At 44.7% G+C, this 14,951-nt stretch overlaps 1 protein-coding gene across 1 annotated transcript in view; it reads left to right on the top strand.

Annotated features, from left to right (window-relative positions):
* STAB1 (stabilin 1) overlaps nt 1–14,951 on the top strand; it is a 57,590-nt gene that overhangs the window by 18,421 nt on the left and 24,218 nt on the right. Inside the window, 17 exon segments of the mRNA XM_086619274.1 lie at nt 1,733–1,795; nt 2,721–2,757; nt 2,760–2,833; nt 3,231–3,284; nt 4,936–5,016; nt 5,316–5,474; nt 6,362–6,424; nt 7,805–7,906; nt 8,888–8,974; nt 9,335–9,446; nt 9,975–10,158; nt 10,401–10,494; nt 11,384–11,542; nt 12,457–12,552; nt 12,943–13,038; nt 13,646–13,693; nt 14,541–14,671. Of these exon segments, the coding sequence (XP_086475400.1) occupies nt 1,733–1,795; nt 2,721–2,757; nt 2,760–2,833; nt 3,231–3,284; nt 4,936–5,016; nt 5,316–5,474; nt 6,362–6,424; nt 7,805–7,906; nt 8,888–8,974; nt 9,335–9,446; nt 9,975–10,158; nt 10,401–10,494; nt 11,384–11,542; nt 12,457–12,552; nt 12,943–13,038; nt 13,646–13,693; nt 14,541–14,671 (1,640 nt within the window).

Below are 14,951 nucleotides of genomic sequence, written 5' to 3' on the forward strand. Positions count from 1 at the left end.
GTAGCTAATAGCACTGCGTGAGCCAGATAAAGACCTTGCAATGATGCTTGTGCGGTGCTTGGATGAGTAGACAGTTCTACTTTCATGAATAAGATGGCTCCTTTCATAGCAAGTGAGCTCTTTTTCAGTTGTATGGTACAGAATGCGTGTCTTACAGGATAAATATGGAAAAATCATTTTTCACATAAAAATCCAATGGAAATTTTCTTTAATTGGTCTGTACTGCATTTCGAAATTATAATGAAAAAGTCGTCATTGCATTAAAAATATGTAAAATGAGGACTAATAATCATTAGACTGTTACATTTTGAAGTCGTCTTAAATTTAAGGCACTGGGCAGGGCTTTCAGGTTCAAGTTTTGCTAGCGCTTTTCCCTGTTAGCTGGGAGAAGTTTTTCTACAGCTACTACATTACTGTGTTTGAGTGTTTTTATATTGTTTCTGTATGCAGAAAGCAGGCCCTGTTATCTCCTACCTCCTTGCAAAAAAAATTACTCCTAGAATGACACAAGTTCTTGGATTTGGTAGGATTTTGGTAGTAGTTTGCACTTACTTTACACCATTGAAGTTAATGTATAAAACCAGTCAGACCGTGTGATTCTGTGGTTGTGTTTATGTGTTTAAAAAGCAGCTGGGGTGTTGTGCTGAGTGTTAGTAGCTCTTCAGCTGAAGTGCCCTGAGGATGGTTTATGAATTGTGCAAGTTCTGGGTGTTCATATGGATTTGGTTGTGCCCATCACTGATGTTTAAGTCTGCTGTCACTTAAGATGCTCTCACTTTTATGACCTGCATGAGGATGTTTTCCAAAAAGGAGTGTCTGAGGTCCAGAGGGGAAGCTGGACCTCTGTGTTGTGTGCTCAAGTAACTGCAGGGAGGGCTTTGCAGCTACTCTGGGATGGCAGGACAGTGAGAGTCCTCCCTGCAGAACGTGTCGTTCTCTGGACTCCTTCAGACATTTCCTTCCCTTGTGATGTTGGCTTTGCAATGAAGGCTAGTGACCACGTCAGCCATTTTGGGGCATCAAATCCATTTGTACACGTGTCTCTTGGAAACAATGTTCAATGTTCTGCGCCTCTGCATGTTCTGCAAGAAGCACTTTCTGCCAAAAAACCCATGCAGATTCCTGCAAATAAAGGTCAGACAAGTCCTTTCACAAGTTTTGATACTTGAAGGGACATTCCTCCTGTTACCTTTGTCTTCATGGGTAACATGGCAAAAGGAAAGTATCTGTTTCCTCTGTGTTTTCAGGAATATGCATACGTATTGTGTTTTCTCAGCACTGGGGCTCATTTGCAGGTGGCAGAGGGAACTCTTGTCCTCAAAGCACAGGGAGGGTTGAGATGACAGAGCAGCTCCACTGCCTACCAGCCCAGAACTGATTTGTGTATCGCTGGAAGTAGCACATGTCTAGTTTTAATGATAGTGAGCAATTGCCTCTTCATTTAATTTAATCTGCAGATGGGAGTAGGAAAATAGAAGGGTGCTCAAGTACATGGTACCTTGGAAAATCTGGTTTGTTGTACATGGGAAGGAGTTTGTGCCTAAGTTACTGCAGGCTCAGTCCTTGCTAGGTCAACTGGCCAGTACAGAGGGTTTGAAGACTTTGAGGGTGATGGTCTCCTATAGATTTTTACATGCGAACCACAAACATAAACTGGCCAAGGGCATTCCAATATGTGCTCAGACCTTGGTTCAGCCCCAGCCCTTTTTTTATTCCTTGTATCTTCTTGCAGAAAACCATTGGTGAGATCCTTGCTTCAATGGAGATCTTCAGTAGATTTGAAACTATACTGGAGGTAAGCATGTTTGTGTCTGCCCCAGAAAAATGTGGCATTGCTGCTGTTTTTGTGGGAATTTTGAGTAACATTTAAATACATCTCAGTGGTTTGGCTTTCTTTCTGGGTGCTTTTTTCTGTGTCATTGCTTATTTTGTTTATTTTACATAAGCAAATGTAATGGAAAAGATTGGAGTTTTCATGTCTCTAGGGGATCTGGCACAAGCAGCAAACATACACACCTCTTTCTCATCCGCTTCTCCACCTCCCCTTCGCCTCTCCTCTGGAGAGTTTGTTCTCCAAAGCATATTTAGTTCTTGACCACTGTCAGGACGAGTGAAAGTTTCATGACTGCCCATTGCAAGCTAGACTGTAGCTACCTGGTTTTCGGGTGTAGATCTCTAGATAAAAGCAGTCATCGGGTTATAAACCCTTGAGACTGCTGCCCAGGATTCATTTAGGTAGTATTTTCACTAGGGACAAACTGATTTTCCTTTTACCTCCATCAGAGTCATCCGGATCTGCTGTAGCATTGCTCGCAACAATCTTGGCCTGCCTGTTGTCAGCGCTTTGGCTGTTGTTTACAAAATTCACTAACTGCAACTGTGATTATAGACTTGATTATCTTTTTCTTCTCTTCAGGCAAAAAGATACAGTTTTAGTCTCTGTATATGTAGTTTTGTGTTTAAAGCACACAGGGAGCATTAGCCCAGTGCTCCCTTCTTCACATTAGCTGCATTCACACCAGTGGCTTCATTGTCCAAGCTATGGTTTTGTGGCATTTATGCCTCTATTCTATTACATACCTATCCTTGGTGCCCAGTTGCCTCTTGTGTACATTTGCTTTCAATAGCTCTGACTCTAGTGGGTTGCTTAAAAGTTCCTGATAGATCTCCCTCACTAACTCATGCTAGATCCACGATGAAACCTTCTCTTGTTTTTGCAGAACTGTGGCCTGCCTGCAGTACTCGATGGACCAGGACCCTTACTGTGTTTGTACCCAGCAATGATGGTGTGGATAAGTTGAGAGATGGAAGGCTCATTTATCTTTTCACAGAGGTGAGAGCTCACAGTACTTTAAAACATCTGAGCTAAATGTGTTGCACTAGGCTGCGCTGGAAAGGCTTGTGCAATGTATCTGATCATTGCTGAAAGTTGTTCTTCCTGGAGACAGCTAAACCATGACTCTTTTTCTCTAAGACTTTGAGAGCAAAGTGAATGCTGGTGGAACCTGCAATGAAAATATGGTTAGCCAAATTGTTTAAATGTGATGTTTGGCTTCCTTTCCTCACCCCGCCTTTGGGCAGGAGAAAATGAAGGAACTTACTTGGCAAGTGTATTCGCTGCTATAGTACATTGGCATTGTCTGTCATTGGTTAAAAGAAAATGTAGTTGCCTCCTCTTACTCCTGAGCATGGAAGGGGTATCTAATTTTTATGTTCTCTTCTTTCCTTAGGGCATAAATAAGCTTCAGGAACTTGTGAAACATCATATCTACACTTCAGCAGCGGTAAGGCAGGCAGCTCTAATTCCAGACAATTGGGGTCCTTTGGGCCAGCCAGCATGTTATCAACTGTGGTGTTTGGCATAGAGGTCAAAGTGTTGATGACTTCAGCTGCTACTTCTTGGACTTTTCTTGAAGGAGCAGAGATGTGATTCAGAATCTGATGAGGCAAAACATTTACTGTGGAAGCGATTGCCAAAAGGGGCAGCTTGTGCACTTCCATCACGAAAATCCGAGTTTCCTGGAGGTGATGGTGCTCCTTAGTTGGATGGCCTTTACAGTGAAAATACTGTCCAGCAGAGTTTGCTGCAGTCAAATACTCTCCTGTTATCACTTCAATTTGTTAAAATATTAATTAGTAGTGTACCTTAATTATGAACTCTCCAGCCCACAGTTTCCCTGGAAAACTAATAGCAGCACCACAAAAATTATAGCCAAGCAAAGAATTGGTCCAAGCTCCCTGCTGCTTTTTCTCTCTCCTGGGCTCCAGCAGTAGATGGAGAACTGGTGCAAGTGAGCCTGTGATCTGACTTGGTACTGCCAATTCTTGCACCAGCATTGCTGTGTACTGCAATAGCAGGGTAAATAAAGCCAATACAGGTCATCAACAAGATGTTTTACCATATACAATAAACGAGAAATGTTTACAATCATACACAAAACCTGTGGAGAAAGTGAATACTCAAGCATTATGGTACAATGCCTTGTCCTTCTTTAAGAAATATCAATATTGCTGATTAATCTAATATCTTAGATTGGATACAAGAAAGAAGTTTTTCACTCAGAGGGTGGTGAGGCACTGGAACAGATTGGCCAGAGAAGTTGTGGATGCCCCATCCCTGGAAGTGTTCAAGGCCAGGTTGGATGAGGCTTTGGGCAACCTGGTGCAGTTGAGGGTGTCCCTACCCATGGCAGGGGGGTTGGAACTAGATGATCTTTGAGGTCCCTTCCAACCCAAACCATTTTATGATTCTATGATTCTATGATTCAATATTATTGCAATTCTTTACTGAGAAGCAAATGTCAGTCTTTGTGATTTTCCTGATTCCAATAGAGAAAATGAGCAGCACTTTGACAAACAGCAAACCTAGTTTTGCTTGCAGTTGATGAATGACAACATGGTGACAAGCTGAGCTACTTTTTAGTAAACCGTAGGACACAAAAGTAACAATTGTCTTTGTTCTCAGGACTTCGCACTTTTCAAATCATTAGGTTTCTCAATACAGTAGCTGCAGTTTACATTTTTTCTGCCTTTAGAAATAGTTTATTTGTTAAGTCAAAATATGTTCTCTGTTATGCTTCTGGCAGAGCTTTCATTATTTTTTTAATATGTCCTGCAAAATCCCCATATTAGTCTGACCCTACTTGCAGCTGTATTAGTGAGACTTGATTTCAGCTGTGCTGGACTGTTACTTACACAAGGCATGAAAACTGAGGCTGCTGTCGCCAGCACCGCTGTATTCGTGGTATTGCAAAGGATTCACACAAAGTGTGATTTTCCCTCTGACCCATTGTTTGTGTTTAAGGAATTTCGTGAAATTTAAATGTTAAAATCAGGTTCCCTTTAGAAGATTTTGTAAGTGGTGGGAATCATGGAAGGATTCTGTAAGCTGTACTGAAATGACCCTGCTACTATTCCCTTGTGGTTTTATTTCAGGTGACTGTAGAGAAACTGATAATGATGCCACAGATTGTTACTATGGCTAATCAGATAGTTACCATCAACATCAGTGCAGATGTAAGTATGAATCAAAACCCTTTTGGGCAAACCCTCCTGTGCCAGGAGAAAGTTTGGATACGATTCTGAGCAATGTGGTTCAGGCCATCTTTGCTTCCTGTTCTGCTTAAAAAATGAGACTTAAATGAGGTCATTCAATTAGTTTGCTTTTTGTCCAGCCCGTGACTCCACTAAGAAGCTTGACCATTTGTGTGGTTGCACTTGATGTCGTGTACCATCTGTTTCCTGCATTGACTTCATGTAGTTGATACAGTTTAATGGGCTAAAATGCAGATAAATTATTTGTGTTTCTGCATCAGGGAAGAATTCTGATGGACGAATCAGGGATCCCCTTAAACATGCGAGACATTGTGGCATCAAATGGTGTTATTCATACCTTGGACGGCATCTTAATCCCTCCTTCAATAATTCCCATTTTGCCTCACAGATGCAATGAAGAGCAACATAAAATTGTGACGGTATGTCAGCTTCTCCCATTCTCACACTAGTGGTTGCTGTAGACGCCACGCTAGCCTGGAGGGACGAAAGCAGGCTGTGTAAATTTCATTTGGGAAATGCATTCTCTATGAGAGGTCCACTGGTGTGAACTTAGGCAGTATCAACACTGTCAGTGTTTCTTCTGCTAGCACTTTGCACTGGTAATCATCAAATGTTCCTCATAGGTTGTTCTTTCCTTGCCACCAGTTCTACCTTTGATTTGGAAGTACATTTGGCTTTTCATAAGGCCTTACTTGATCTTCTTCACGCCACAGTTGCTAACGCAGCTGACAATGCTTTCTTCCCATCGCTATCAGCATTGGTGTCCCGTAGGCTGGACGGGAAGCAGTCATTCAGTAACAGGAGCTACAAATGCTGTGCCATATTCTCACCTGAACAGTTTTATATACCTTATTTTAGGTGCTTGCTCCCCAGTTTGATCATTGGTAGGTTACTGAAGAAAGAAGATGAGGCTCTGAATAGGCAAGAGGTACCTGATTTGGAGAACACAGTTAATCCCAAGTGGCCAGAGGGTCCACATAACTTGCTGATTTAGTGAGGCCTGCTGCATGGATGCCCAAAGTGTTTTCCAGCATAGCCGTGTGTCTAGTGGCTGATAGACTCACAGGATGGAGACAGACCCCATCTTGCAGTCAAGTGCAAGAATCTCCTTGAGTCAAAGGAGTCATTTTATTTAAATTATAAACTTACTGCATTTCAGAGCGTGGAAACTCCCTCCTAGGAATGTTTCTGATACATGTTGTGATGTTTTGGATATATACTGGGAACAGTAGCTCTGTAGTGTTCTTGACATGGGAAGTGAGTTCCTTTGGGAAGGTTAAGTTTTCCCCTCTTGTTTTCCTAACAGGGCTCTTGTGTGGATTGTGAGGCCCTCAACAACAGCATCTGCCCACCTGGAAGCAGAGAAATGGTAAATACTTGTGGTTATTTTGGTAGTGTCTTCTTTGCATGATGACATACAGGCACACTGATAGACGGTTTTCTAACCCACTCCACTTTCAAATAAACAGAGAGCAGGAAAGGCAACCAGTAGAGAGGCTTGTTAGAGGGTCCATACTCTCCACATATCCATGCTCTGTGATCCCAGACTGTTACCCACCAACTGCTCTGTGATATTTCTTATTCGCAAGTCTGTCTGCTGAATCAATGGAGAGAGCTGTGAGACAGTCTAGGCTAAATGAAACTGTAGACTTGCAGCTTTTAGCACTTCTGCCTCAGGCAGAGCTTTCCTGCTTGCATGCTGAGTCTGCCAGTTCCTCCAGATTGCCAGAACCAAGCCTGATCCCACTAGTACCATCCAATACTACCACTGCCTATATCATGGCCAGAGAATCACAACAAACTTTCTGCACTTCAGAGGATGAGAAACAGTTTGTTCTTGGCCTGTGCTGCCTGTTGATTCAGGGACGAGCAGAACTACCTGAAGGTGGAGAAAGGAAGAGGAGGATGAGTGCTGGTGTTTGAGTTATCCCACGATGAGTTTAGCAGAACAGCAAGTTCCAGGAAATCCCCATGCGAAGGCCAGGCGCAAGATGTTGTTTGTGAAAGCAAGAGAGGAGTTCACCACTGTTTACTGCTGAGTGTCTTCTGAGAGATCTGACTTTCAGGAGAACTTGCAGATGTGCTCTAAGCATGAATGTCTGAAGTAGAGCTCTGCAAAATCACTGGTAGCTCATTTTCCATTCTGATTGAGGCAAGTGAAGCCAGAATCATCTGGGGCCTGATTCTGCCCCTAACTCCGTGACAGGTCACTGACGATTGTTCCAAAACTAGTTGCGGTCCTTTCCTCTCTCTCTCAAACCCGGTCTCACCTCCCTCTCTGCCTTTCTCACCTCACTCCCTGTTTTTCCCTCCCTCTCTCACTCTTTCTCTCTCTTACTCCCCCTCTTCTCCACTCTCCTTCCTTCCTGCCTTTCCCCACTCCCCTTTCTCCTTCTTCCCTTCTTTCTTACCCTCTATTTCTCCCCCCTGCCCTTTTTTCTCTTTCGTCTCTTCTCCCTCCCTTCCTCCCCCTCTCTCCCTACCCTCTGCCTCTATTCTCACTCTGTCCCTTATCATAGACACTATTATTAGAACAAAAGGGCAGTACCTTGGCTCAGACTTGGAGACTGCTGGGAGCAAGAGGAAGCTGCCATGTACCTTCTTTCATGATAGGCATGCCATAGCAGTATCTTGGTCACCTTGGCTCCTCTGTGAACTTCCTCAGCTCAGAGATAGGTGTAGCTGCTCTCCACAGCCAAAAGAGTGGAGGGGAAAGTTACAGTGCTGATGACTTGTTTCGTTTGTACAGGAATCAACACTGTTCCCGAAAGAATGTGTCTACATCCATGATCCACAAGGCCTGAATGTCCTGAAGAAGGGGTGCGCCAGGTACTGCAATCAAACCGTCACGGTGAGTGTCATGGAGGACCATGTTCCCTTTGAAAGGAGCTTAGTGTTGCTCTTCCTCCTTCATCTAGAAGAGCTCTGACTCCTTCAGCTGAGAGAGGGCTGGATGGGAGCAAAAGGAAGGCTGTTCCCTGCAAAGGGCTGTCCCCAGGACTGTCACATGAACTGGCTGCCAGCTTTCTCTTTGCAAACAGAGAACACAGGGTACCAACCTGCTGCAAATGTTAGAAAGCAGCTGAGTTAAACCTGAGTACAATAAATAAATGAAATAAAGCGCATCAGTTGTGACCAGCCAAGCTGGAGGAGGACACGAGACAAATGGCACATTTTTGGCTGTGGCATGTTTTCTCTGAGTGCCCTGGTTTAGGCATTTCTCCCAAAGGAAGCTGAGCACAGGGAAAGTGCTGTAAGCTGTGAAGTGATTGCATCCTGTTTATGAAACATTGTCAGCTGGTTCGAGAAAGTCGCTCTTAGTGAGTTTATGGACCCCATGTTTGCCTGCAGCTCCTGAGCTCTCACAGTGCCAACTATATGGAATGATTTGTGGGTGTGGCATTAAATACTGCTGCTTATTTGTCTTGTGATTGTTCTCCCGTTGGTCAGTTGTGACAAGGCCTGCAATCCAGGGCTGCTACATCCCTCCAAAGGAACACAATCCTCAGCAAGGATATAGTAGGAGTGAGTGGGCCAGCACTCTGAAAAAAATAAAAGCTCTTAGGAAACATAGGCCCTTTTCACTGAAGTCAGAGAGAGAGCAGAAAATAGTGATTTATTCTGAGCAGAATAGGCTGTGAGCAGAAAGAGGCGTATTGTTGAAAAATAATTTAAGTGCAGGAGCTCCTAGAAACACAGATGCCAAATGAGACAGTCCATTTCAGCCCACAACAGGAAGGAGGACCAGGATTTCGGGATTGTGAGGGCAAGACAACTCCACGCAATTCTTTTTCAGTCATGTCATACTTTACCGATTTTGCTTTTGTTTCAGAAACCTGGATGCTGCAAAGGATTCTTTGGTCCGGACTGCATGCCGTGCCCTGGGGGATTTTCCACTCCATGTTATGGCCGGGGAAATGTAAGTATGAAAGATTCTACTGCGTTGCAATAAGGAGTTGCGACAGGGTGGTTAGAGAGTGTAGTTGTACAATTCAGAATTTGTGCTCCAGGGCTAAGCCTGCAGCGGTGGCAGCAGCAGATCCAGAGAGAATGGCATGTATTCACCAGTGGGTTTTCTGTCTTGAGCTCTAGTGTGAATCATGTTATGGCTGTTGGGGGCAGCTCTGGCAATGTGGGATTTTGTATTACTACCACCACCCTGCAAAGTCCTGTTTTTTACTGCTAGTGCCAAAGTGCTTTTGATAAATATCAACGCCTTGGCTTTACCTAGGTTCCTGGAGTTTCAATCACTTTGGTTTTCTTTTTGTTTTCCTTCCAGTGCAGTGATGGCATACAAGGGAATGGCAACTGTCACTGCTTTGAAGGTTTCAAAGGAATAGCCTGCCACATCTGCTCAAACCCAAACAAGCACGGCGAGAACTGTGATGAAGGTTGGTAATTCTGATGGAGAGTCTAGAGGAAAATGTAGGGCAAGGATATAGTGCAGGTTCATGTATCCTGGATTTCCTTCTGGCAAGACCAGAGTCACGAAAGAAATGATGGAAGTGTCACAATTAGTGTCTCTTCAAACAACAGTGGAGAAAACATGGATGATATGACAGTGATGAGTGGGTCTTGGAAGCATCAGTCAAATTTAGGTGTGGGGCTGTGATTTAGATCTCTGCTGCTACGAAAGAAAAGACAGTTGACAAGGACCTTGAGCTCGATAGCCTAAATTTGAGCCTATCCTTACAGCCCATAAAAAAAAATGGACCCAGGCAGTCACAGGATCTGCTCCCTGGCCGAGTTTTGAAGTATGACGGATGTTGTTCAGCAGACGTCCCTCTGTCAACAACAATTGGAATGATTATTTGGTGTCACAAGAGGTTGTGAAGGAGAGTTGAGAATCCAGAAATTCTGTCACTGCGGTGGATTCTGGACTTTTTGTAGTTAATGATTTTACTCCATGTACTTGACAGACTGTGGCTGTGTCCATGGTGTCTGTGACAACAGGCCTGGCAGCGGCGGTGTGTGTCAGTCCTGGTCCTGTAAGGAAGGCTATACCGGGAAATTCTGTGACAAGACATCCAAGAACTGTGGCCCAAGTGGACTGTCCCAGTACTGCCACCAGAACGCTGTCTGCAGCCTCAATGACACAGCAAGGTCAGTCTTTTGGGCACTCACCTTCGGGTGGGCACATTGTCATCGTACAGGCGCACAGCGACTGTCGTTGTGTACGTATGTCTGCATACGTGCTGCACGGAGTTGTGTGAGTAACGCAGCCAACCTGCTAGAAATCAGTCAAGCTCTTGCTTGCTGGAGAGGCTCAAGCAGCCTTTTTGCTCTCTGCTGGCTTTCAGAAGGAGCTGCTCTATCTGTGTCCCTTTTGTGCTTGAACTTTAAAGGTGCATCTGCATGGATGGATACGAAGGTGATGGGTTTTCCTGCCAGCCCATCGACCTGTGCAGTCAGCCAGAACGAGGAGGCTGTTCACAGAACGTAAGTGGGTTCGGACTGTGCAAGTGTGCGGAAGCAGCTCCTATCAATCAGATCAGGGGTCCAGGACGCCTGGGACTGTTACAGATTTTGTGTGCTAACTTTGTCTGTAAGATGGAGTGGAATAACAGGTACCTTGGCACAGTCATAAGGAAGTCAATCATTTGGGTTAGTGCCAAGGGGAGTTTGGCTGGTTTACACCAGATATTTTGGCAGCTACAGGGATTAGCTGTACAGATAATTTTTGGTTTGTATTGATTTACCCATTAAGCTCTTCTAATGTGTGTTAGTTTCTCTGTTGCTGTGTTCAGACTGTAGCTTAGCTGTGAACTCCAACTCGTATTTCTAGCAACCATCAACATCACATTATTATCCCTGGTAAAAAACTGTGGTGCTTTATGATGGAAGTGATTGCCAAATGCTCAGACCTCATCATAATTTAGGCCTCTCTGTGAGAGGAACACATTGGGCCGTGAGGAAATAGGATGGCACCGGGTACAAAGTAGGTCTTTCCTGAGAGAGATCTGCCCTCCGTCATTGATTTCATCTCACATGTCCAAGCAGGAGATTGTGCTCCTCCTCCTCAGAGAATATTTCTTCTGTAACGGAGGAGCTTTACAATGGTAGGGAATGCCCCTGGGAGTTCTGAACCACCCTAGACACAAGTGTCTGCCTCTCTGAAAACAAATGTTTCCAGAGTCACTTTATTACGAAGTTGTCTAGGACTTTTCTAGAGAAGATGCTTCCACCCCGCCATCCCCAGTACTGGCATCAGAGTTGGTCATTCAGGAACTTTCCACAGTCTGATGAAGGAGATCTGTTGCTGTATTTGCACCACCCTCCCTCCCTTCTTCTACTGAGTGTAATTCTTTTTCTCTCCCTTCTCCTCAAGGCCCTGTGCACCAGTACGGGCCCCGGCACTGCCACCTGCCAGTGCAACATGGGCTGGACTGGGGACGGGAAGGCCTGCGTGGCTGTAGACAATTGCATGCTGGAGAGCAGAGGGAACTGTCACATCAACGCCAACTGTGTTTATATTGGCCCTGGCCAGGTATGATCAATGCTAAGCAGTCTGATGGTGAATTTAATGTTTCCTAAGCTCCTCTGACATGGCCTAGGATTGCCAGAGGTAGAAATTGGGCTGATCAGCAGCAAAGTCTGTGTGTCTCCTGCCAGAAACACTGGCTGGAGGTGAAACCACACAGCGTGCTTGTATGTGGTGAGATGCACTGATGTGTTTGAGGCTGCTGCTCTGCTCTGGAACTTGTCTGCAGCAAAGGCAAGAGACTACACTTGGTAGCATGGCTTGGTATGAGGCATCAGTTGCTGTGTCCTGCTTGTTCCCAGATCACAGCATTGTCTCTGGGTGATGTTAAAATATACAGAAAAGCGTGTGCAGCTGTTCAGACAGTCCGTCTGAAGAGAGAGGGAGAGAGGGCTGGCAGTCGGGCATCTTGAGGTAGGAGATACACAGAAGTGGCTTCTCAGGATGCTGCTTCTCAAAGTGCTTCTCCTCACTGAGCCAGGGTAGCATTGGACAATGCATTGAGAAAAGGTGCCAAATTTTCCGTAGATTTTAGTGAAATGAGATGTGCAAGTGGTCTCCTACCTATCTTGAAAGCAGGAAGCTTTGAAATTAACCCCTCTTCTCTTTCTGCCATTCACAAAGTCTATGTCATTCCCTGAAAAACTGAAATAAAGATGGAAACCATTGTCTTCAAGTGACCCGCCCACAGACAAGCAGTGCAAGGGATCAATGCGCTTGAGTAACCAGGCAGTGTGAGTGCTGTGATAGAGGATGATGACCTACTAAGGAGATACCTCCACACTTCCAGGTCTTGAGGGACCAGGAAGAAAATTTGGGAAAGTAAATGAAGAATAGGTTTTGCTGCCTTAGGCCTTTTTTGAGTAGCGAATGAGGATACTGTGATAGGTCTATAAAACTGAATTGTCTCTTCCTTGCAGAGCAAGTGTGTCTGCAAGAGGGGTTATGCTGGTGATGGCAACAACTGCGATGCAATCAACCCATGCCTTATGGACAACGGTGGCTGCCATGACTTGGTGAGTAGCTAAAGTGCTGTCCCAAGGCTGGCATGGCAGTGGAGGTTACTCTGCTCCCTGACAGAAGTTTTTCAGCCATGATATCGAGACCATTGCAAGGATTTGCATTACATCATCTTATGGGCATGCCACTGAGGTGTTATAAACATTTGGTCTCTGATTTACCCAGGCGGATCCTCTGATTTCTGTGAGTTCACACAACCAAAGCCATCACCTAGGCTTTGCTGCATGAAGTGTGAATTCAGTGCCACCATAAAGGCAACAAGAGGAAAGTGCTTGTGTGTGCTTCTCTAGCTCAGGCCACGGGAGGCCAGAGTTTAATTCCTAGGTAGGTGTAACACTGCATAACCTGCTTTTGCTCTCTGATTTCTCCTTTTCTTGTATTTGCAGGCTACGTGTGTACCCCTGGGTGGAGGAGAGAGATCCTGCACTTGCCCTCAAGGCTACATGGGGGATGGCATGACGTGCTACGGGGACATTGTAAAAGTGAGTAAAAAGTAAATGTCTGAGATTTTCTCTCCATTGGAGAGAAATGACTCTGCTCTTACTTTCCCTTTCTGTTACCTGAGTTGACTCCTTCTCCCAGCACCAGCCTGACAGCACAGTACATGTGTCTGCCCAAGGCCACAGAGACAGAACTGGTGCCAAGGACAGTGTGTTCACGAGACCACTGGCAATAATTTCTAAGCTGCCAAACCCCTGTCCATCCTGTGCAATAAGTCATCTTTTTTTTGTTGTTTGGAAAGTTTTTCAGATCAGAGCTGCTAGGCCCATTTTCTGTCATTAGAAATATCAAAGGCCATTGTGGATTCAATCCCTGCCCCTGGCAAACATGAGTGATTGCAGATGAGTCAAAAAGAGTTTGTTTATTTGAGAATATGTTTTTTTTAATGGCTGGAGTGTGGTTTTAGGAGTACCCATCCCTCCCCATTGTACACAGTGCCTTTAATGGTTGTAAGATGAGAGAGGAATATCTAAGTCATTATTGCTAGATTCGATATTGCAAAGGGCTCCTTTCCCCCACCCTGGGTATCCCAGCCCTGCAACCCCAGTGCTTAGCAGGGATAACCCTTCTGTTGTTTCTATTTGGAAGGAGCTGGCCAGGAATTCCCACTTTGCAGGCTTCTATGACTGGCTTCAGGTAAGAACAGCCATGGGATGCCCACACGGGTAAGTGCGGTAGAAGTGAAGTCTCTGTGAATGCTGCTGTTAGAGAAAGAGCAACTCCATTTATCTTTTTCGTTAGAGAAAAGTAAAACAACAGAGAAGGAGAAATTGTTACAGAGCAGGCATGCAGAAAACTCTGGAGGCTGTGATAGAGTGAAGGTTGTGAGTGTTGTTTTGGGGGCCTTTTTGAGCACAGGAGGAAGCTGGGACTGTGTTGCACTTCATTTTCATGGTTGTATCATCTCTAGCTCCCAGCCATCATAAAATAGCACAGAAGGGAAAGAAAAAGTGGTAGTGTTATAACAGCTGTTTTTCAGAGGAGCACGGTTTGAGAAATTCGACTGTATGTTTGTTCCTTTTCTTGTTACTACTTCCCCGTCTCCAACGTGGCAATAACAGAGACGCTCTGCAGACTGCAGCAAGTCTGTGGAAGCATGCTATGATGTACGGCATCTAATTGAGCTTTAGCTTACGTCTTGGGCTGCATACATTGCTTTTGCCAGGAATAATCTTGGTCCCTCCCCCAAAACTGATGTCGAGGGTTCAGAAAGAATTTATGGATATGATTTAATGGGTTTGAAGATTAATTGAAGTACGAAAGTAGGGCTTAAAGTAGCAGGTTTTCCCTTGGCGAACGGGTGTCAACTGTTTTGGCTAAACCATCTGTGGCATTCATTGATTGTCAACAGCACTTACCTGCCATGCGCAGGAGACCCTGCCGTGCTTCTGGGGCATATGCAGGGTGACTGTTGATTATATTTTGTGGTATAGATGTGGTACTGGCGTGTCTTATTTGTTCATTTTTGTGCTTTGGACAACAGAAGTCTCTCTTCAGCATCCCAGCAGAAACCAATTTCACTGTCCTGGTGCCATCAGAGGCAGCTATCAAAAACTTGAGCAAGACTGAGAAAGATTTCTGGTTGACTCCCTACACGCTGCCATTTTTAGTCAGGTATGAGGAGACTCCTGCCTTTGCTTTATATTGCCAAACAACAGTGACAAAGCCATGAGCTGGATTTCTGCTTGTACAAGACCAATAAAGTTATCTTGAGATAAATATAGAAGCCAGATTAAACACCTAGCAGTCAAAGAATTTAATACACATTTAAAACATAACAGACCACAGACTATGGGAAGTGGCTTTATTTTTCATGTATTTGCAGAGGGAGATTTTCCCTGTCATGTAGGTGCAGATGGTATCAGGGCAAGTAATTCCCTCCATCGTTCTCTCC

This window comes from Tauraco erythrolophus, chromosome 12, assembly GCF_009769465.1.
Source record: "Tauraco erythrolophus isolate bTauEry1 chromosome 12, bTauEry1.pri, whole genome shotgun sequence".
NCBI lineage: Eukaryota > Metazoa > Chordata > Aves > Musophagiformes > Musophagidae > Tauraco > Tauraco erythrolophus.